The sequence below is a fragment of the Lepidochelys kempii genome, chromosome 2 (assembly GCF_965140265.1).
Source record: "Lepidochelys kempii isolate rLepKem1 chromosome 2, rLepKem1.hap2, whole genome shotgun sequence".
NCBI classification, from domain to species: domain Eukaryota; kingdom Metazoa; phylum Chordata; order Testudines; family Cheloniidae; genus Lepidochelys; species Lepidochelys kempii.
In genome coordinates this window covers 77,045,979-77,070,193 of record NC_133257.1, presented here as the reverse complement: position 1 = coordinate 77,070,193, position 24,215 = coordinate 77,045,979, and the positions used below count along the sequence as shown (strand labels likewise).

The window sequence follows — 24,215 nt, the reverse complement described above, 5'->3', positions numbered from 1 at the left end:
GCCCCCTCACCCTTCAGCCATTTTGTGTGAATTTCAACATGCTCCGAGCACACCTCCTGGATGGGGCCCAATAGGGGAATGCCTAACTCGTGAATCCCGCTGGGGCGTAGATGGGAGTTAGGCACAGAGCTGATGGGCAGGTCAAGACTTGGCTATGAGCATGTTCAGCCACTAAAATGTAGGCATCTAAAGTCTCTAAGGTACCTACAGGGCTCGGCAGCAGCAGCTGAGCTGATATTTTGCAAATGTCATTTGCTCTTAAATGTTGGACTTCAGCATCCAAAGTGGCAGGTAGGTGTCTAAATCCCTTTGATCTGAATAAATTAGACTCTGGGCTAGATTCACATTCTCCTCTGTCCCACAAGCACCCTCTTTTTCCTCTCCACAATCCCAAAGAGCTTCCACGGGAAAACTCCACAGCATACCAGAGACTGCCTAGGGTCCAGCAAGGGAATTTATTAGAGGTTCTGAGCCCCATGTAAAGATCACAAAAGCCAGATATTATGGAATACTATTCAGTTAAACTGGCAAGGATGAGGGAGGTAGAGGCAAGAGAAAGAAGAGCTAATTTGGAAAGAAGACCAAATTGTGAATTGGACATTAACCATAACTTTAATCCCCAGGAGTCATCTACAGCGTCAGATTTCTTTGCATATTAGATTTGTATTTTTTTTTTAAAACAGCTATGTTCCAATTGTTCTTACAATTCCTGCCACGGAAGATTTCAGCCAGCAGGTAGCGTGACTGTAGGGAAGAAATACCCCCATGCTCCTTTCCCAAGAGGGATACAAATTGCAATGGCCTCAGCCTAGAAAACTAAATGCAGCCAGCAGCTCAGAATGCTGCTCTTATGTAACAAACTTCTCTCAATCTCCGTAATTAATCTTCCCTGTACTTTCTACAGAAGTGGCAGAATAATTCAGTCCTCTCTGCTGGCAGAGGCCTCCAGTCTGTGCAGTGGATGTTAAATACTATTTGCATATTGAACAAACCTGTGAGAAAGGCTGGATGTAACAGCTAGAGGGTACAAGGTCAGAGTCATACCACGGTCACTGATGGCAAGGTTGATCATGAAGTATTCTGCTGGTTTTAGCAAATTCTTTTTCTTGTAGGAAACATACAAAAGAACACTGTTTCCACACAAGGAGCATATTCCTATAGGGGAATATAAAATAAAAAGAGGAATTCATTACTGGCTTTTCGTTTTTAATACTCTTTGCAAGGAGTAGTGCATTGCCAACCTATTCAGTGTTTATGGGATGATCTTTTTTCTATGATGAAATTAATTCAACTCTAATTTTTTTGAACACTTAATACCCCTTATTTGGTACATCTTCCCAGAAATGCCTTATTTAAGATTCATTTGCGATAATGATTAAAGGATACAAAGTAAATCATGGAGAAATTAACTTCAATGATCTATTATCTCCAGATAAAAAGTTCATTTGATTAGGATTTGATATAATTCTAATAGAAGATATACTACTTCTAACATTCCAACATGACTAACGGAGAAAGAATATTAATTTGCTCGCTAGCTCTGAACAAGTAGGATAAAACTTAGCTCTTATAGGTGTGGAGAAAAGTATGGCTTACCTAGTAGCATGCCGATTTCTAAGTTAGAAAGTCATGTATTCAAATCCCAATGCCAAAACCCAGCACTGACCTTTCAGCACAGCAGTAAGAGGCTTTACTTCACTTCATACACCCTTATATTTACCAGTCCAGTAGGATTTTATTTCCACCACCCCCATCCTCTAAGTATTTTTTCAAATGTTCTCCACAAATTATCTTGCTTTCACTTGAAGGACTATGCTAGCTGGATTCATTGTTATTTTGATTAACAAGGAATTGTAGTAAGCAGTAACAAACTGTTTTCTACTTTATTAAACCTATCCCAGGTGTCTGAGGGTGGAGACTTTCTTGAAAAGGAAGAGGAGAAGCAGGATTAAACTTCCCCAGATCTAGTCCAATTGTAATAATATTACAGCTGGTCAAAACATTTTGTTCCAAAGTTTGCAGCGGCAAAAGGAATTTTTTTTTATATGGAAAAGTCAATATGTATTAAGCAACTCAGGATATTGTTCATTCTGTGCTTTCAGTGATGGTGGGGGGGAAGCAGGTGGTGCATGTGGGAAATCTGACATTTAGTTCAAATGGCCTTTTTTCTAAACTGAAAACTTTTCAAAAACTGCTTTAAACATTTTCCTTATTTTTCACCAAACCCAAAAACGTTAAAATTTTGAAACGTCGGATTTCCCACATGCACACACCTGCTTCCTCCTCACCCCCACTGAAAGCACAGAATGAACAATATCCTGAGTTGCTTAATATATATTGACTTTTCCATTTAAAAAAAAATTCCTTTTGCCACTGCAATTTTTGAAAAATTCTTTAACTTTTGAAAACTTAGAGTGGAAGAAGGAAACACAAAAAAGAGAAATGAAAAAAAAACAAAACTGGGTATTGTTCATTTAGTGACAAAAAGGGGGGAGCTAAAATTCAAAATATCAACATTTTAAAATAGATTTTGCCAATAATTTTGATTCGAACCTTACAGAACGGCAACACCTTTGAAATGGTAAGCTTTTTGTGTAATAGCTTTTCCATTTTTCCACCCGCTCTACCAAATATTTCATGACAAATATCTCTACAGGAGACATGATCTAAGAGATCACATGTGGCCATTGAAGGTGTGGGAACTTAAACATTAAAATTACTTTCACTTATCAAAATGGATTGCAACTAGCACATGAAAATTCCATCCACTTTAGTAATACTTGAATGTTCTCAGTAGCTGGTCTAAGATCATCACTTGGCTCCATAACAACAACTCACCTTTTCTGTTTGCTTTCAAGGTCCCACAGCACCCAGCCCCGTTTGGATTACCAGCTCAAGCTCTGATAGGATGTCCCAGCATGCACCATGTGGATGTCACAGCTGCTTTAGGACTCTGCTGGAGCATGGATATTGGGGAAGGTCAGCTTTGTTGTTAGTTTTTTAGTTATTAAATTGTGGAGGAAGAGGGGAAGTTACAACATTATATCTAACATGAAAGTTGCACAGTACCTCTTTTAAACGCAACTTACCTGACACCCCGTGCCCCAACAGGCCAGCTCCTTTCTCTTATGAGGTCCTGCAGCAGATGTGACACCACTAACACAGTGCATGCTGGGAAGTCACACTGAAGCGAGCCAGTGATCTGAGCAGGGTTGGCTATCATGGGATCTGAAAGGGAAAATAAAAAAAAGCTAGTTAGTTGGCAACAAACCTTGCTGAATGCCTCTTTAGCAAAAGGCGGGAGAGGGGGGCATAACATGTACTGCTGAAGTAAATGGAATTTTCACCATTTCATGTGCAGTTCACTTTCCAGCGAGAGCAAGTTTTCACCCTGCTTTGTTGACGATGATCTGCATGCAGAATATCAGAAACAGAATGAAAGCATCACCAGAAAATTCTAGTTTTCACCTGCAGTGAGCAACGAGCAAGACTCATGTGTTTGTTTCTAATCAGAAAGTACTTATATACACACACACCAGTTCCTGCAAAGTTACAGAGTTATCTTTCCAATTACAATTCATTGGCCAGTCATGCCACAATTCTCCTCTTGGATTCTTTATTTGCTTTTCCAGACATGAAGCAGGACTGATGTACTGCATTGGTGCTCCTAGACTTGGGGGGTAATGTTGTTTAGAAGGAGATGTTCTTTACAGACAACCCTCAGTTTTCGCATTTGAAACACTTGACTTGGTTCACCAAAAGCAGAGACTAGGGATCAAATTCTCCCATCTGGATTTGCATCACACAGATCAAAATCCAGCATCCATCGCTGGGAAGACGATACTAGTGCAAAGGAGGTCCTCCAGTTGTATACAATGAATGTAGAGATGTCTACACAATTCCCTACTGACAATGTAGCAGGGGAAAAGGAGAAAGGGATCCTTCTACATCATACTAATCCCCAGCTGTCAGTAGTCATAAATTAAAGCAGTTACCAGGTGGACTGGCACTCCACACAATATGAGTAGTATCAGGTATTGAAACAGTGATTTTAAGGTACTTTCTCCCCATCTCCCTGCAATTTGTGCTGTATGCAGTTCAGCTACAGCCAAGGATCTGGCCTTTTCTCAGCTAGAATATGCATTTTGTTTCTCGCCCATAAAGAATTCATAAGACCATATTCACCAATGGTATAAGTGGGCTCAAATCTAGTGAAGTCAATGATTGACATTTTAGATGCAAAGAAATTCAGTGCTACAGTTCCAGGAGTAACTTTGCTTCATTGCTCATGTATAAGGCTCTAAACCTGCATCTAGATCTACTTTCATGGGCCACTGTGCCAATTAGGAGTCTCAATGACTTTCCTGGGACTCCTCATGCGTACAGGGGTTTGCACTACTAGATTTTGATGCTGGACTGGGATTTAAGGATTCAATGTTAACACCATAACCAGAAATACAAAATAGTGCTGACCAGAACCTCGGGTGGTATAAGTTGAACCAACCACATAATATTTTGCAGTAAATCATTCTTTAAAATGTTTAATGACTTCCAAAGTTAAACACCATTATTATTGTCAAACTATTATAGTAGATTAAAATTGAATAGGTACTGTACTTGCTTTTTGATGAAAAATGTGTCACTAATTAACATTATAGAAGTTGTAATTAGGTCAATCTAGTCTTTTATTTTATTGTTATGAAAACTTTGAAGTAATCCGTGTCAGTAATTAACTCCATTTCCAAACCCCCTACATTCTCATCAAACCTTTGGAATGTGAAATAATCATGAAACAAACCATACTTACCAAACACTGTATAAATCAGTCCAACAATAATATCTGCCTCTTCTGTTATTTTGGACTGGAATGTTGCATTAACAAGATAGGAACCCATCTGAAAAACAAGAAAATGGGAATTCAGCACCTGAGAATCTCTGTTGGCTTTCTGCAAGACCAGCAATAAGCTGGTTGTTGCGGGGAGTTGGTTTGATTTTTCCAGTGTTCACAATGACAAGTTTGAAGATGAGAGATGTGGCATCGGGTTGTTGCTGAGGAATTTAGTTTGTCACCCTTGAGTGGTGTCCCTTTGACTCATTAGAACATGAGTACATCAAGATTTTCCAAAAAACGTCTTGTGACCAGTGTTCCCTCTAATTTTTGACAGGCCATGTGCACAAAAATTTCTTCTGTGCAAATTGTTGTGCTTCTGTGCAAATTTTTGTGAGTGCGGTGTTTCGCCGTGTGTGCGGGGTTTAGGATCTGTGTGCATGTGCACACGCATACAGCTTAGAGGGAACAGTGTTTGTGACTCTGTATGCCTCGATTTTTGGAGGCTCAGCTTGAGACACATTAAAGGGGGGCTGAATTTCACAGAGTGACTGTTCAGCACTTTTCAAAGATAGGAGGCACAAAAGGCCAAGAACTATGGAAGAAAATCTAAAATTCAATGGGAGCTAGATCAGGCCCTAAGTAGTCTATGAAAATACAGAAGTCTAATGGGTATAATTTACACTTTTTCCCCACCCCTTCAACATCTATGTTACATCAGTATACTCTCTGAAGTTATTCGTTACATGCTTTGACTCACTTAAGTTCACACCCTCTTACCAACATGTAAGTCATTCTACCCATCTTGCACATACACTCTCATTTCTGAATTTGTCCCACTGAGTCTGTGTGTAAAGAAGTCTAATTGCTCTAATCCTCTCTTCTGGCCCCTAACAGGATAGCATTAGAAGATGAAAATTAAAGCAGGACATGCCTACTTTATTTACACTTTCTTCTGGCTGGTTGGTTCTTAAATTACACCAACTTGGATTCCCTCACGTTTCAGAGAGGGCGCTTACGTAAATCTAAGGGACTCTGACTGTAAGAGATTCCGTAGAACGCCTCTGAATTTGCCCTCAAGAAATTCTTCAGCAAATGACATTCAACAACAAATAAATTAGAGAAACTAGTGAACTGCCTGCAAAGCACAAGAAGAATTTGGAATCATGTTCTAATGGGTGAACTTCAGTCACTTGTATCCTGCCAGTGGTTCTCTAGCTACTATGTTAGGGACTACAGAGCACTTCTGCCCCTGCCCAGAGTCTGGCTAGCTCGCAGTGCATCCACTAGTGTTTTCCCAGCTCCCACTACCCTATTTAGAATGCATCTTTCCCCCAAGAACAACTTTATAGCTAGGCTTGGCAGAATTTGATTTTTTTTATATAATTTCAATGGATATTAGTTTATTTTAACCATTTTTTCCAGTTTTATTGATGTAAAATTTCATGATTGTGGGAAATTATTGGGGGGGGAGGGTGTCAGACCATTGTTTAAAGACAAACATTGAGATTTAAAAAGAGAAAGCATTATAACCATTAAACTACAAATTGTCAACATTACATGTCAAATATATACTAAGTAAATATCCTTAAATCAAACTCTAGTAAATTCTCCAAAAAGTAGTTTTCTTACTTTGCCTATCTGTAAATTTCTATCATCAATAGAAATATTACCAATAAAAATAGAATCCTTCCAAGTCTATTTATAGCATGTGAGGACTGAAGCCCACAACTAGGAAGCCCTAGAAAGGCATGCTAGAGCCAGCAATCACCAAATGCTGCCAGGAAACCTGGGGAGAAGGTCAACAAGGGCCACATCAAAGGTATTTAGGCTCTTAACTTTCATTGGTCTCAGTGCAGCTGGAGAAACTGCTGAGCCTTCCTTGGCCTTCAGTGGGGAGGGGAGTGGCTAAGGGGCTATAAGGCCCTTGGAGCAAATGAGCTGCAGTGCATTGCATTTGGCAGTGAAGCATCTCTTCATGTTCAATCTGTTGTGAATTGAACTGCAGGATCTACACATCTCTAAGAGATACTATATAGACCTGTAAGAAATATATTATTGAGGTCTCAAGAAAGTTATGTCTCTTCCTATTTTCATGGCCTATGGAGGCTACTGCAATGTGGAAGATGGGGCTGGTAAGGTTTAGCTAGAGCTTTGCCTCAGTAGATGAGACAAATTACAGTTCCTATACACAGACTAACAAAAGTAAAGCAACACTCCCTAAGCCTGGCCATGAAGTGTTAAGTACAGACCCTTAACACTTCATGGCCAGTAGGAATTATATCTACCATTACCTATGGCAATCAATATTGCCACAGGTAATGGTAGATATAATTGCTACTGGCAGCTTTTTCCCCTTCTCAAGTTTCTCTGATTATGCTTCTTGATAAAAAATAAAGGTCCATTGCTCTCCCTGTTCTGTAACTGTCATATGATTAAGTGCCCTAATGGCAATTTCACCCCATATCCATAAGCATAATAGCAAGAAATGATGTAATAAATGCAATTTTGCACATTGGATTTTAGCGCAACATGTGAAATGTCAGAAAAAACAAGGTACAAAAGTAATCTTAGCACATGGCCCAAATGGTCTAAGTAGGGTCTGTACTTAACACTCTGGATCTGAGCCAACCACTGTATACACACAGTTAGTAATAAGGTCACAGCCTGCTTCATTCCTGCAATGCTGTAGGTAGAGGTAATCTACATTCAGTTGGTCTGTCTTCACTTCAGCTTTTCTCACCTGAATTTGAATTAAGTCTATTCTTAAATTTCACTCTCACTATTCCATGAATTCTTTTTAAACAAACTGTTAGATCCTCAGCTGAGATAAACAAGTGTAGTTTCACTAAAAATCAATGTAGTTACAATAATTCAGACCACCTAAGGGTCTGGATCTTTACTTCCAATGGCAATCATGCTTCTTAGTTGTCTATTTTCCTTAGCTTTATTAGCAAATACATTTACTGATAGGAATGTTCTCTGAAACAGAACTAAGTCAACAGAAAGTGAAATTTGAATTTTATTCAGTTTATTTTTTATAAATCACTCATTAGCCATCAGCTGCAGCAGTGACTATTCACAGCAGAAGCCTGATTCTAAGATTTACTAATGACCATTACTGTAGCATGCGAGTGTCCTCAAAAGAAGGGGAACAAAGAGGACCAGGGTAATTATAGGCCAGTCAGCCTAACTTTGGTACCTGGAAAGATACTGAACAAATTAAACAATTGGTTTGTAAGCACCTAGAGGATAATAGGGTTATAAGTAATCACCAGTATGGCTTTGTCAAGAACTAATCATGCCAAACCAATCTAACCTCCTTCTTTGACAGGGTTCCTGGCCTAGTGGATAGGGGCAAGGAGTAGACATGATATATCTTGATTTTAGCAAGGCTCTTGACACAGTCTCATGACATTCTCATAAGCAAACTAGGGAAATAAGTTCTAGATGGAATTACTATAAGATGGGTGCACAACTGGTTGAATGACCATGCCCAAAATGTAGCAACCAGTGATTTACTGTCAAACTGGGAGGGTGCATCTAGTGGGTCCCACAGTGGTCAGTCCTGGGCCCAATACTATTCAATATTTTAATTAAAATCACTTGGATAATGGAGTGGAGAGTATGCTTATAAAATATGCAGATGACACCAAGCTGGGAGGGGTTGCAAGCACTTTGGACAGGATTAGAATTCAAAACAACCTTATATTAGAGAATTGGTCTGAACTCAACAAGATGAAATTCAATACACAGAAGTGCAAAGTACTTCACTTAGGAAAGAAAAATTAAATGCATAACTACACACTGGGGAATAGGTGGTAGTAGTGCTGAAAAGGATCTGGGGGTTATAATGGATCACAGATTGAATATGAGTCAACAATGTGAAGCAGTTGCAAAAAAGGTTAATAGTCTGGGATTTGTTTACAGGAGTATCGTATGCAAGATACTGGAGGTTATTGTCCAGCTCTATTTAGTACTGGGGAGGCCTCCACTGGAGTACTGTGTCCAGTTCTGAGCACCAGACTTTGGGAAAGATGTGGACAAAATAGAGAAAGTCCAGAGAAGAACAATAAAAATGATTTTAAAAAATTTAGAAGACTTGACCTATGACCTTAACCTATGGCAACAACAAGAAAGAAACTGAGAGACGACTTAGGGCTAGTTTACAGTGGGAAGGCTTTGCCGCTACCGTTATACTGGTATAGCTATACCTGAAGACACCCCCCCCCCCAGTGAAGAAGTAACTTATATGGACACAAGGAGATCTTCTGTGCCAACATAGCTACATTGGTCAGGGATGTGGATTTTTTTACATCCCTGACCAACATAGCTATGCCAACAAAATTTTGTAGTGCAGACCCAGCCTTCAGTGGTGTTCTACATTACTCTAGTTTTGGGAGTGTAAATCAGTGTCATTTATATGCTAACTAATGTCTCAAGTTTGCCCTCAAATATGCACGTTCAATTCCCATTAACTTCAAAGGGAGTAACACAGGTGAAAATGAGGGCAGAATTGGGTCCTCTGTACTGATAAAACTTCATAGTACACCACATTATTTGTACACCATAAACCTACTGCAAAACATAGAAATAATTTCACTTGGTATTAAAATCCAGCTACCTATCAAGTGGTAGTTGTTAAGTGGAGCATATCAACAGTGCACCCCGGTTTGGGTCAAAAATAAATAAAGAATGCAGTATCCAGTTGAAAAGGTAGGCAAATTTTATGGGCGTAAAATACAATTACTAGCAATGGGCAGTTAGTAAAGCCAAGAAAATGGGAAGATATTTTTCTACAAATGTTTGATTAAGAAAGTAAATTTTGCTTTGACTGTATTAATAACTCAAGATAGGCACATTTTTTGGTCTCAGCATTTTTCCAAGCAAAAAAAATGCAGATTTGGGACAACAGATACATTTCACAAATTTATGTAAATTTCAGCAAATTATTTCAGATGCAAAACCAAAAAATTTCAGAAATGCCAAAATGAAATGTTTTGATATTTTTGGGCTAATTTCACAAGGAAACTTAGGCACCATTCGCAGAACCAAGGAGGTGGCTTACTCATCTGCCATAGCCCTAGGCCAGTGCATTCATTTCAGATTTGTAAGACCTGGGTTCAAGCCCCCACGCCAGGGGAGGCATCTGGAGCAGGGACTTGAACCCAAGTCTTCCCCCCTCTAATGTAATGCACTAGCCACCAAGCTATTGGGTATTCTGGGGGTGAGTCTCCCTCAATATCTCCTGTTGAAGCTGCTCCATTTTGTATTAAAACACCAGACTAGAGAGTCACACACTCTCTCCCTCTCTGCCCCAACGAATGTTTATTTATTCAAAGCTTTCATACTTTCAGTTTTGGGTTGACCTGATTGTTGCGGGGGGGGGCGGAACAACAGGGACAGGGGGGGAAGGGACTGTGAGTAAATCAAAAATATCAGTTATCCACACAGCTCTATTCATAACCCATTTGTGTTTGATATTAGGGAGCATTCTGGAGCTTGAGCTTCATCAATGTGAACACAAGCAAAAAGAACATTTTTAGCTTCAACGCTAAAATAGTCACTGAAATTGAATATCTAAATGTATATTTGGTTGGAAATTTTGCATCAGTTAGTTGCATATTTCAGGTGATTTTGTTTCTCACCCCAAACGGATGACTTATGTAATTAATCAACCAACAAAGAGAAAATTAGAAATGTTTAATACACAATTCAAATTTTTCTCTGTGCTCCTGCCCAAGGGCAGATCCTATAGTTTATGAGGGGTCAGATGTGATGGCACAGCAACAGACCAGAATGACGACAATCCAAATGATAAATTACAGTAATATCTTAATTGTTCCATCACACAACCATTAATACAGGAGAACAGAATTTGCAGTGTCATCACGTATTTGATCCATTGGAACATCCTTTCTGGGGTTTTAAAAGTGGCTACCACCAACCTGGACAAATACAGAGAGAATGCTGTTGGCTACAAAGGGAATTGGCAAGACTGAGGGAGTCTAACAATCAACATGATGACACAGATTCATAGTGTCGGAGCCTCTAGAGCAGAATTTCTCAAAATGTGGCCACTAGGGGCTTTTCTTGCAGCCACAGCCTCCTGGACTATGATTTGGGGGAGCGAGCAAAGCAGCAGCCCTTCCCCCTCCCTTGTGCTTCTGGATGCACCGCCTTGGTGTTGATTGCTCTATCCCCTCGCTGTCTCCCCTGACCCACCCATCCAGAGTTTAATTTGTCCCCAGGCTTGTCAGGGCTGAATAAGCCTGCTGTGAATAGTGATACTTGTATGTTTGTTAATATCACTTTTCATAACAGACTTACTAGCTAGCAATAAATAAATTACAATGATTTGGACGTGTATATGTGCATATTTATTTGTTTTCACAAATTACATATTTTAGGAAAAAGTATGAGAGCGGCCACTAGCAAGAGTTGGTGGCCGCACTGTGAGGCGATCAAATAATTTGTCCTGAGAACCCATGCTCTAGAGCCTGAGTAGTACCTAGATGTTCAGAGAGCAGCTGTGGCCAACAGATTTTGTTTTCATCCATGCCTGGGGAGATGTCTGTGACCATTTATTTCAGAAATGGAACCTCGCCACAGTTGTTTGTTTTGTCATATCTAAATTATATTGCTGTAGTGCACGGAGCTACATCTGAAGATCAGTCAGAAGATGAAGCTAGAACAGAATGTGCCACCGCTACATTAGACACAGTATCTCCCTGGAATCTTTAGTGTCAGTGCTCTATGATCCACTGTCCGTTATCTTCCAGATGGAATTCAAGACATTGGTTTTAACGTATAAATCCGTAGGTGTTCTAGGATGTGGTTACTTGAGAAGCCACCTCCCTCTCTGTGCGGTAACTGTGCAGCAGCCGCCAATGGAAATGCCGAAGCTAGAGTTCATCCCTTCCATAAGGATAGAAACAGGACTACAAAGGAGCTAATCAGAACCTGAAGTAATAGAGGCAGTGGGTAAGCAATTTGTCCTGGAACAAGCCTTTGGAGCTACTTGGAAGGAAACAGGGCTGGTATTAGAGCCCTGCCAAATTCACAATCCATTTTGGTCAACTGGTGTTCTTTATCTCAAAAATCGTTACTCACAGTCCAGTTGGTAGTATCTGAAAGGTACCAAAGACAAGGTCCTATGCAGAGTTACAGAAAAACATGGGTCACCTACTTGCCGAGTTATTAACATCGCTAGAAACCATTTTTACTGGCACCATATGAAGGAGGATATTCAGCACTATGTAACTCAGGCTTGTCACTTCTTGAAACAGAGGAGACTGCGCCAATATACCAAAGCTCTTTTACATCCTATTAGTAACACAGAACCATTTGAACTAGTCTCAGCTGACTTTCTTCATTTTGAGAAAAGCAGCAGGTATGAGTATATCCTGGTCATTATGGACCACTTTACCAGGTTTGCACAGACTTATAGAATCACAGGACTGGAAGGGACTTCGAGAGGTCATCGAGTCCAGTCCCCTACACTCATGGAAGGACTAAGTATTATCTAGACCATCCCTGACAGATCTTTGTCTAACCTACTCTTAAAAAATCTCCGATGATAGAGATTTCCACAACCTCCCTAGGCAATTTATTCCAGTACTTAACCACCCTGACAATTAGGAAGTTTTTCCTAATGTCCAAACTAAACTTCCCTTGCTGCAATTTAAGCCCATTGCTTCTTGTCCTATCCTCAGGAGGTTAAGAAGAACAATTTTTCTCCCTCCTCCTTGTAACATGCTTTTAGGTACTTGAACACTGTTATGTCTCTTCTCGGCCTTCTCTTCTCCAGACTAAACAACCCAATTTTTTCAGTCTTACCTCATAGGTCATGTGTTCTAGACCTTTAATCATTTTTGTTGCTCTTCTCTGGATTTTCTCCAATTTGTCCACATCTTTCCTGAAATGTGGCACCCAGAACTGGACACAATACTCCAGTTGAGGCCTAATCAGCATGGAGTAAAGTGGAAGAATTACTTCCTGTGTCTTGCTTACAACACTCCTACTAATACATCCCAGAATGATGTTTGCTTTTTTTGGCAACAGTATGACATTGTTAACTCATATTTAGCTTGTGGTCCATTATGACCCCCAGATCCCTTTCCTCAGTACTCCTTCCTAGACAATCATTTCCCATTTTGCAACTGATGGTTCCTTCGTAAGTGGAGTACTTTGCATTTGTCCTTATTGAATTTTATCTTATTTACTTCAGACCATTTCTTCAGTTTGTCCAGATCATTTTGAATTATAATCCTATCCTCCAAAGCACTTACAACCCCTCCCAGCTTGGTAACATCAGCAAACTTTATAAGTGTACTCTCTATGCCATTATCTGAATCACTGATGAAGATACTGAACAGAATTAGACCCAGAACTGATCCCTGCGGGACCCCACTCGTTATGCTTTTACAGCATGACCGTGAACCACTGATAACTAATCTCTGGGAATGGCTTTCCAACCAGTTATGCACCCATCTTATAGTAGCTCCATCTAGGTTGCACTAGGTTCCCTAGTTTGTTTATGAGAAGGTAATGCGAGACAGTATCAAAAGCTTTACTAAAGTCAAGATATACTACACCTACCACTTTCCTCTTATGTTGATTAGTTACACCCAATCAGAGACAGACATAGTGCAGACTGCAAATATGTAAACAATATACAAACCAGGAATTATTCACTGAAGACATTTACAAACAATTTCAAATAATGAATCATTTCATTATTTCTCAGTCTGTTCACTAACGGGGACGGGTAAGAATGTCTCAAAATGATTTGCTCCTTTCTATTGCCAACAATGTTCAGATTAGTAGCAACTCTAATGTCCTGATTAGTCCCTTTATGTTTCTTAGGGGTGGTAGCAGATTATGTTTGCAGCTGTTCAACTGAACATTGTATTAATGTCAAAAAACAATTAATTTGACTCTGGGCCTAAAAATCTGATTTAGTTTGGGGAAATTAGATTCTGTTTGGCACTAGGGGAAAGAGTAATAATATAAACATAGTTACATTGTCAAACAAATTATGCTAATCTTTGTTGAACAAGGATATTCTAGAAGTAGTTTTAATTCCAACTAGCAAGAGGTTTTCCACAAATAACTGAATAATTAGCAGTAACTGCAAGTCAAACAAATACAGAGTTGCTCTGCTTGATCACTGAAGCATCTCTGCCTGAAGAAAAGCAACTCCCAGGAGTTTTATATGCAGTATTCTCTAGCCTATATCAGGCACAAAAGATTTGAAGCCCTAATGTATGGAGGCAATGCCTATCTGTATTTTCTTTATCATCCTCACCATCTCCAGAAAGTAACACTAGAGTTCACGCCATGGATCTCTGTCTTTCAAAGATCTGTAGTCCTAGGAGACAGAATGTGTTTCAACTATGAAAAGACTACATGTACAGCTAAAACAAACTGATTGATCCGTCTTCAGTTTCAGAAGTGGGTGAGATGGAGGCAAGAGACAAGTAAATAAAAATCTAGGCTCTAGTGAGAGCTAGCAGACAGCTATGGCATAGACATCTCCCATATGCTCACTGAGCAAAGATTTTTAAACTGCAAATGTGCAGTTATAATATTGATGGAATTTTAAACGTGTTAGAAAAATATCAAATTTTATATACATGTTTTTCATTATGGCAGTATCGTAGTGTTATGCTGCAAAGTATTAATGTCAGCCATCAATCACAGACCTAGTAAAAGTCGATAGTTGTACTAAGCACCCTTCATTCAGGCTAAATGAAGGAACAATTAAATGCTCCCTTTGTTTGGTGACAGCTGAAACAAAAGAAGCCACCACTAAAGGCAGGGGCCAGCTTGGCAAGGACCTGAGCATAACCTAAGCCATGAGGCCTAAGGGATTTTCCTAGAGACTGATTGCAAATGTAGGGGCTGCTACCTTGACTGGTTGCAGGAGCATGTGAGTCAAAGACAGAGAAAAACCAGAAAGCAAGGAAAAAGCCAGCAGATAGTGGGAGCAGCACTGGTGTCTGGCCCCGGGGAGGAAGCCAACAGACAGAGCTTCCTTGGGGGAAAAGTCAGGGGTGCCGGAACAAGGGGGACAAAGGGGCCATGGCCCTCCCACTTTTCATTGGCCATAAGGGTGAGCAATGGAGGACAGAGGGTGGGGCCTCAGAGGGAAGAGGTAGCGTGAAGGGGTGGGACCACAGTTTGGGCACCAGTGCCCCCTCCCCACTTTTAGGGACCTTCTGCCGCTCCTAGTCAGAGTACTCCTTGAAAAGGCATGCATGGATTTCTGAACAAGGAAAGTTTCCTTTCATTCGTTCCCACTGTGTTCAGGGAAACAGCACTTTGTGTACATTCTTTGTAAATAAACAGGATTGCACCTAAGAAATACCTGATTCTCATAATCAATTTCTCCTCCAAATGGAAACAATCTGGCAATGTCCCAAATTTTGGATAATTACCCAAGACAAGCGGTTAAGAATTAGACCACAAGAATGGAACATAACATCAGAGCTCCCTTGGGAAACAACAGACAGATCATAAATGCACAGGAGTGATCTCAGTGGCTAAGGTCCTGATCCAGCAAAGCACTTAACTTTATGCATGCAAGTAGTCCCATCAATTTCAGTTTTTTTGCTGGATTTGGGGCCTAAGCCACTAAAATTACAGTGCAAGTTGGTTTCATAATGTTGACCATACATAATTTGGACATTCTGAATGTATTAAACAGTCTACTGAGAACAGCTCTTTTTAAGCATCTGAAATGCGTGTCTTTCTATTCAAAGGGGAATTTTCCCCAGATTTGCAATGAAGTCTTTGATTTGAACTCAATGTCACAGGATATTAATATTTTCTAGACAGGTAATATACCATACAAAAAAACCTTCTGACTTTCTATAGATACCTTAGAATGTATCCAGTAGACCAACGCCCCAACACAGGAACTGGCAGTTTAATTACAAAAATATATTAAATACTGTATGCTGCCAGCAAAATAGCCTCCTTTTCATCTATAGGAATTGCTCAGGACTAAGAATTGTTTCCATGATCTCTCTGTATTGCCAAACTAGGTATACAGGAGAGCCATGTTAGTCGGATTCCCTTCCTCCAGAAATGACTTTTTACCTATAGAAAGCTCGGACTAGAGTGAAGAAAAGTTAAAAAGTAGAGCTAGTTGAAAATTCCAAGTTTTCATCCCATTGGAAATCCAATATTTCAAAAATTATTTTGATCCAAAACTGGGAAGAAAAGTTGAAATATCAAAAAATTGAGAAACAGGAAGTTCAGAAAAATTTCAGTTTAAAAGTATCACAATGTTTTGTTTCAACAGTTTAGATATTCCCACACCTACATGTTTTATTTAGGTTTATTGAACTAGATCAACACATTTCATTTCAGCTTAGTTTGACTAATCTGCGTTCCCCTGAGCTGCCTCAGTGACTTGAGGTTTGTTGTCCAGGTGTCTCATGCCCCCATTATCCTCTATGGGGAAAACACCCTGGGCAGATTACATCTCCTATGATGTACTGCAGCAGTTCAATCGGATGGGAGACAAAAATCAAGCCAGGGAGCCCTGACTTCTCAAAAGAGGTTGACAAAACAGGAAGCAGTGGAACACCTTCTTCACTCCGTTTGAGTTTGTTAATGGATTTCAACCACCTAAAACACCACTAAATAAGAATTCCAGTGCAGTCCATGGGCACCCAAATTCTCACTCTAGCACTAATGAAAACTGATCTACTATACCTTAACCACTAAACTAATTGTACTTTCTGAGTGAACAGTTTGAAACACTGTATATAAATCCACTACCAACAAAATGACTAACAAGGATTATAGAATAAGAACCATTAGGCTGTTGTGGACACCTGCAGAGAGTCTCTCCCTTTGTCCATAACCTTCAGGTTATCAACAGACTCAGGAAGACAATATGTACTTACATTTTTTCCGCCTTTGAAGGATAGCAGGCGTCCATTTATCCGGGCACATACATTAAACATAAACCAACAGCATTTTTCCAAAGAAAATCCTAACATAATGGTGCCTATAAGCCTAAATGCCTGACTGTATGAAAATAAAAATGATATTCTGTTTTGTGTATTGTTATGTTACACAGGAAAGTAGGTACATCCCATGCTCCACATCTCCTACTACATAATCAGTCAATCACTCTTCCTGGGCTCCAGTCAATCCTTTCATCCTCCCCTTATTCTGAGGTCACTACATCACTTCATGAGGTGGCAGCATAAATTGACTCTCCAAGCACAGAGGTATACACATCACCCTGGTTAGGTGGCAGTATAGAGGGAACCCACACACACCCTCTATAATGGAGTCCCAGCCCTGCAAACCCTAAAAACTGGGTGGTCTTGCTTCTTCCCAGGGCCTCTTTCTACACTCACAGCCCTCTCACTCTTGATGGCACACTGACTCCCAGGTCTCATTTCTTCTTCCCAGAGTCTTCCTCTGCTCTCATCCCCCAGCAGGCCTGGTTTGGTTACATGACCCTTGTCACGTGACTTCAGCACTCATCTCCTTCACCTGGGGAGGGGAGCTGAGCATGGCAAGAAGCCTCAACCTTCTCTAAGGGCCAGCTCACCCTGGGGCAAGTGTACTTTACAAATAATTCTGCACACACCACAGCTATTTCTCTCTTCATCTGAGGTTTCCACAAGGTCTGATAAAACTATTAGCTTATATGATCCTCCAAGAGTATTAAGTTCTCTATTTATCTAAAAAGCCAATATGAGTAAGACCCCCTAGCACCACTGAGAGCTCTCTACCTGTTTAAATATTGTTAAAATGTTTAAAAAAACAAACAGGACATTATACTAGACTTCGATACTATTAAGGTTCTCCCAGCACATGCACAATGTGCCCAGCCATTTGATGGCATCATCAGCCACCAGGTGGAGAGCTGATAGCCCACCATCAAAATAAGTCAGTGGGCACTTGTCAAGGATAAGTGACAGAGTGAAGTTGACTATAGCTGTATCGCAGGTCATTAGAACAACTCAATTTAAAGAGAGTTGTCTGGTCTTGTTCTAAACCAGTTCAGAGATGACCACAGATCAAAACCTAGTGAACAGATGGTTGGGTCCGAAATAAGAGAGTGATTAACAACTGTCGTCACTAACCACTTGTTGTGCCAAGCGGGTTCCACTGTCATGTTGTGTGGTGGCCTAAGTGACCATAAAGGGCATCTAAAAGACAGGTGAGCTGGCAGGTGGTTGAAGAGGTCTGCGTACAAAGGCAGGTCGCTATTCTCATGGATCTTAGCCAGCAGCAAGACAGAGGCGCTCTCACAGTGAATATGGAGCAGTGCTATGTTACTAAGTATCAAAGCCATGGCAATGGACTTGCACATGATGTCCCAGTAACAAAAAAACTGAAGGTTCTGATTCCACTATACAAAAAGCAAAGAGAAACAGAACATAAGGAAATTCATGGAGAGGGGTATTCAGGTGGATCTTCTGGCATTAAGTCATGTTGTTAAGTTAGGCCCAACCACCATCATAAAAACATTAGGGTTCATATCCTGCTGCTTCATTTGGTAGATAGTTGAGTAAGTGTGGATAAAGAGACTTGTCATTACGTCTAGAACTTTAGATATTCCATTTTCCTTATGTCCACTAGATGGCATGACATTCATTAACAGACTATTGTTTGAAGCACGAATCGGTTTCTTTGAATATTTTAGCACCAAACATTTTAACACAGGGAAAATACATAAATAAAAGCCATCCCAAACCTTTGCCCATCCATTTAAATGAATTTTCTTTTATTAATTTTTGTTAGGGAAAAAAACAAGAAAAGACCCCTCACTTTCTGTGAAATGTGACATTTGACAAATATCTGATGGCCGTAGGCACCTACAGACAGGCAGTTCAACAAGAGGGGGTCATTCCTCACACAATTTTCTCTTCTTTCTTCATTGGCTGCAAGGACACCTCACACTGATGTACAGAGAGGTTTTGTAAAAACAAACAATAGGACACATGGGCTCTGACATTTCTTTAGCATCTCTTCTAATATGATAATTCTCTCTAGCCCTTGCATAGTCCTCTCCAGGTAAAAAGCCTGCAGAAGGGAAAAGCATACTTGAACTCTGGTGCTTTCTTTCTTCCAAATAACCATCACATCACGCCCTGGAGCTCATGAGACAGGCTGGAGTGTTACCTCACATCTCCAGAGAATACTTTGCCATCCCAAAAGGACAAAGCTTAGCACTCTCTCCCCCCCAGCCCTGGCATCATGACTGCCTGGCTCAGTTGCTGTGCTGCTCTTTGCTCTCCAAAGACAGGTGCACTCGTGTGATCATTTTGTAAGGAATCAGAGTGCAGAGTCAACTGGATACACAATTAATTGTAGGTTTCAGAGTAGCAGCCGTGTTAGTCTGTATCCACAAAAAGAAAAGGAGGACTTGTGGCACCTTAGAGACTAACACATTTATTTGAGCAAAGCTTTCTTGAGCTACAGCTCACTTCTGAGCTGTAGCTCAAGGAAGCTTTGCTCAAATAAATGTGTTAGTCTCTAAGGTGCCACAAGTCCTCCTTTTCTTTTTACAATTAAATGTGTGTGTTTTTTGCCACACTGGAAGTGAAAAAAATGCCACACAGAACAGATACTCCTCAATTCCTCTGACCAGCCAGCCAGTCATACTCTCCATTAAACACAGAGCTCCACTTGCATAATGACACCATTCCCTCCATGTTGGCAACTACATAGTAGTGATGGCAGGTTATCCCACCTAACCCTGTCGACTCTGTATGTACCACTCTTTGCTCCATTTCCTGAGATTTTAGAGCCTCTGTTCTCCAACATGTTGCATAATGGAAGGGAGCATTGGGCCTAACTATGATAATCTTTGGTTGTAATAAATCTATGTGTAACAGCCCCAGCTATATATATAAATCTCACACACAGTTTAGGAGCTAGGATTAGAACCTTGGTCCTTCAGTTCCAAAAGACAAGCTTCTACCACTTGAGCTACAAGATCTCTGAAACAAGTATTATAGCAAATTGTTTATCCTATCTCAAGGATGTCCACCACACATTACGTTAGGACATTGTTATTTTGGTAAATTCACCAATTGTGTTTTTGTGTAACTGTCTGTTGCAATTTTTTTAATCTGGCTCTACCATCTGTTTTAGTTTCCCCCATTTGTAAAATGGAGATAATATTTAGCCTCAGGGTTGTCCTGAGAATTAAAGTGCTTGGAAGATGAAAAGTGTTTTGATATTACTATTGTAAAAAGTGTCAGTAAGGGGATAGGGATGACACTTTACTCAGTGTTTAGTCAGTAAAAACTGGTGGCAATGTCTGAATGGGGAAACCACAGAAATTACAGACCACAAGATTCAGTGTTGGCATCTGTTACTGTACATAGCTCTTTTGCAATACTACATATGTATTATTCATATAGTACTATAGGTATTCCTTTTTCAAACCAGGAGTTTATAGGGTCAGGCAGTTAGTCTATAAACACTTAACTACTTGCAGCAGTAAAGTTAAAACATGGACATTTACAAAATTGAGCCCCAACCTGAGGATAACAAAAAAGATTGGAGAATTTGTGTGGTAATAACAAAAGCCCCAAATAAACACACACCTCTCTCCTTGCAAATGTAGATCATAAATGCTGAACGAAGTAATACAGATAACGTGTTAAAGAAATTAATGATCTCTCTCGAGATCTTCCTGGTCTCTCATGCGAGATCTCTGTCCTCAAGTGGGCCTGGGCAATTTGCAGGGGAGGAGGGGGAGAATCGAAAACTTTCTATTAGGACAAGCCAGACCTGTTGCGATTAAGGCGAGGAGGTGCTGTCCTTTGCTTCCGTAGTGTAAGCAAATAGCATCAGAGTGAAGCTCTCTCAAAACCTCACAAGCGGCAAACTAGGAGCAACCGCCAAGCTTGAGGTTAGAAATACACTATGTGATCTCGCAAGAAAGAGCGCTCCGTCCCGTGGTCCCTGGAGAAGTGCAAGAGGGACCAGGCACAACGCTCCTGATCTAGCCAATAGCCTTTGTGTGCCCTGCAGCCGGCGCCGTGCCCTTTAATCGCTGGATCCCACTTAACCCATCCACTCCCCAGAGCCTCTCCCCTGCCCCCAAGTACCGTCACACCCATTGCAAGCCGCCGCTCACTTCTCCCCGAGGAGAAGCGTGTCTGGATAAGCAAGACTCGTGCTTGCAACCCTTTGTCTGCACCCTCCCCTGCCCGGCCGGGAGGAACCAGACCCCCTTCGCCCTGCCACGCTCCCAGATCCCCGCCAGGATGCCCGGACCTGCGGTAAATCTCACAGCCCAGCCGCTCTTAGCTGCCCCCGCCCGGCCTATGCGGAACTCCCGCTCCTGTTTCCACCCGTTTCGCTGCACTTGCTCGGCGGCCCGCCGCAGCCAGCTCCCAGCCGCCCGCCAGGGGCTCTCCAGCCGCCGAGGACCTACCTTGGCCGGAGCCCGGGGGAAGCGGGCGAGAGGCGCCACCTCCTCGTCCGCGGGCGCGCACGCGGCGGGGCCTGTCCCAGCCCTGGCCCCCGGGCGCGGGGCTAAAGCAGCGGCCGCCGCGCAGGGACAGCGCCGGCAGCAGCGCAGAGAGCCACGGCAGGACTTTCCGCTTCTGCTTCTCCTGCCTCGGCGGGCACTGCCAGGGCCTCCTCTGAGACTGGAGCGACGTGCGCAGGCTGGTGGGATCTGGGGGAGTTTTGCGGCCCGCCCCCACCCCGCAGCCCTGGGCGGACACTCAGAAGGCGAGTACCCAGATCTGGCACCTGCATCCTGGCACTTGGAGACTCCCAAAGCCAAATCGTGCCGTTTAAGTAGGGAAGGAGGGTAGCCGCTCTTGCGCTGTTCCCTACTCAGGCCATGGAAGTTGGAGGGCGAGGGCCAAATTGTTGGATGAAAACAGTAGGATCCATGCGCTAGCCAGGGCGGGGTTTTTGCAGCATGATGGGCCAGCATACGTCAGGGTCGGCTTTTAAGACGTGTTCTCAGTTGACACACTAGTTTCTGCCGCCAAAATTGGGCTGGGTCTAGGTGCCAGATCCCAATTTTTGCGAGCGCTCATGCTCGGGCAGCTTCAGGGTCTGGCATTGTTTAGGGCAGTAGCAGCTAGGTTTGTGCTCTGTCTGATTAAACGGTTTGGGAAATGGGGACCAAAAATAGCCAGGAGCCCGGCCAGGTAGCCCAGCCAGGTAGCCCCAACTTTATCCCTTTTGCAGGCCGTGCTGCCCGAGCTGGGGTTGGGGCTGCTGTCGGCGTTACAGACGGGCTGATGCCTGGAGGCCCTTTCCCTGCAAGTGGCTTTTGGCCACAAGCCCAGGATCTGTGCCAGGTAGACTTGAGAGGGGGGAGCCAGCGACCGGTTGAGGGGAGGAATGGATAAAAAGCAGAGTCAGACAAAGGGAAGGTCACATTTAACGTCCACCACGTTCGCCCGAGCTTCGCCAATAGCTTTGCCCAGCGGGGAGCTGCCGGGAAACGCCTTGCGTGAGAAGCAGACGCTGGCGGGGGCAAAGCGGGCAGGCACGTGACGTGTTAACAGGCCCGGGCCCAGACTCCGCCACGTGCGGAGCCGCACCGCTCCCTCCTCTCCTCTCCCCCCCCACCCCTGGGATGACGGCAGAGGGACCTCACTGCTCACGAGCCGCTTCTTGCTAGCCTCACACACGCGCTCCGAGAACAGGGGCTGGTTTGAGAGCTGCACAAGGATGCAACCTGGTGGCTCTGGACAGAACCACCTGCGGCTCGATGCCTGCCCGGTGGCCTAGCCTTCCTGGGCTAGGCGGGGCTGTGCCTCAGGGCCTGAAGGCTCAGCCTGTACCTCCCCCACCTCAGTTACCTTTCCAGATATTGGAGAGCCAAGGTGGGGGAGTAGGGGAGAGCTTTTCCTGGACCAACTTTGGGGGAGAGAGGGGGGAAGAGGAGAGAGAGACACAGACAGACTTTCCAGCTACAGAGCCCTTTTGCAGGGCTGGAAAACTCAGTGTCACTGCTAAATACGAGGTTGGAACAGATTGTTTAGCTAAGTAGTCACATATTCCAAGGGACCATTCAAGGTGAAGTGGCCAGTTAACACCCTGCCAGCCATAGGGTGGAAAGGAAGGAGGAGGAGAAACAGGGGAGGCTAGTGGCAGTGGGTTACAGATTATTGAAATGACACCGCTATAACAATACGTCCAGATATTAATACTGTGACGCCCTTTCCTTATTCCAGCCAGAGCTCTTCATTCTACCAAAACTCTCCTCCCTAGCCTCTCACACCATGTTTCTTTCCTCTGCTCAGCTAGGCTTACACACCAATGCCTCTTCCCATTCTATTGCTTGATCTGCCCTCAGATGACTGGCTGAATAGGATGTGAAGAGATACGAAAAGCTTACTTTTTTATTCCTTCTACTAAGCCATCTTTAAGTAGGCAATACTTAGAATTCAGAAACTGCTAGTCATTCAGGAAATTTTAAAGCTAGAATATTGGCATGTACAGTAAATTACTCCAAAGACTATGGACCATGCCTACTTTAGCAAGGAGATCTGAACACAAAAGTTTGAGTGACAAACCAATGGACTATCAGTATACCTAAGTGTATTTAAATAAAAGCACGAAATACCAGAGTAATTGGATACTTGGTCCACTTGGTGCCCTAAAAATCTACTGGTTGAACAGTCAGATTATTTACAGATTCCTGGCTTTTGGAGTCTGAGAACTGTGGGCAGAACTCCCTCTCTTCTTAGGAGTTCTGGGGCCCAGTATTGGTCAGTTTGCCACCAGCTACATTATAGAGTTCTTGTGGCTCCCTTTGCAGTAGGGTCTGAGCAAATCTTTACTGTATTTATCCTCAACATCCTTGAGATGTAGGGAAGTGCTATTATTCCCATTTTACAGATGCGGGAAACTGACCAAGAGACCAAGTGAATTGCCTAAAGTCACACAAGAAGCCTGGGGGACAGCAAAAAATATGTTTAAGGCTGTATCAAGGCATTAATCACCAGCAGAGGTGAAAAGAGGTTTTCGTCCAGACAGGCAATCAAAAACCTAGATTGCTATCAGCACATAAATTTAAGCATTGTAAAGTAACAATGGATGTCCATTTACACAAAGTCAGATGTTTGCAAAGAAATGTAGAGTCAACAGGGAAGCAGCACTCAAAAAAACCCAAGCCACGTGTGGTTATCCTGCCTGAAGGCAGACAATGAACTTTGAGAGGTATATAGAGGAGTCAGTGCTTAATTTGTACTGAAAGAAGTGCCAAGGCTCAAGCAATCTTTTTACATTCATAACTGATTCAGCAAGCCCAAAGGTGCTGTGGCTATGAACTGCCAAACCTAGAGGTGGCGGGGCTAAGCCCCGGCAAGCCCTGGCACAAATTAAGCACTGGTAGGAAGCTAAGAAGACACCCCCTCATCCT

At 42.3% G+C, this 24,215-nt stretch overlaps 1 protein-coding gene across 1 annotated transcript in view; it reads right to left on the bottom strand.

The window, feature by feature from the left end:
* Window positions 1-21,363, bottom strand: part of LOC140906749 (opsin-5-like) — a 54,250-nt gene extending 32,887 nt beyond the window's left edge. The window contains exons 1-3 of the mRNA XM_073331317.1: window positions 21,258-21,363; window positions 4,808-4,895; window positions 993-1,155 (exon numbers count right to left, since the gene is read on the bottom strand). Coding sequence (XP_073187418.1) covers window positions 993-1,155; window positions 4,808-4,895 — 251 coding nt within the window. The 5' untranslated portion in view covers window positions 21,258-21,363. The remainder of the gene's footprint in view (window positions 1-992; window positions 1,156-4,807; window positions 4,896-21,257) is intronic.
* Between the last annotated feature and the right edge of the window lie 2,852 nt (window positions 21,364-24,215).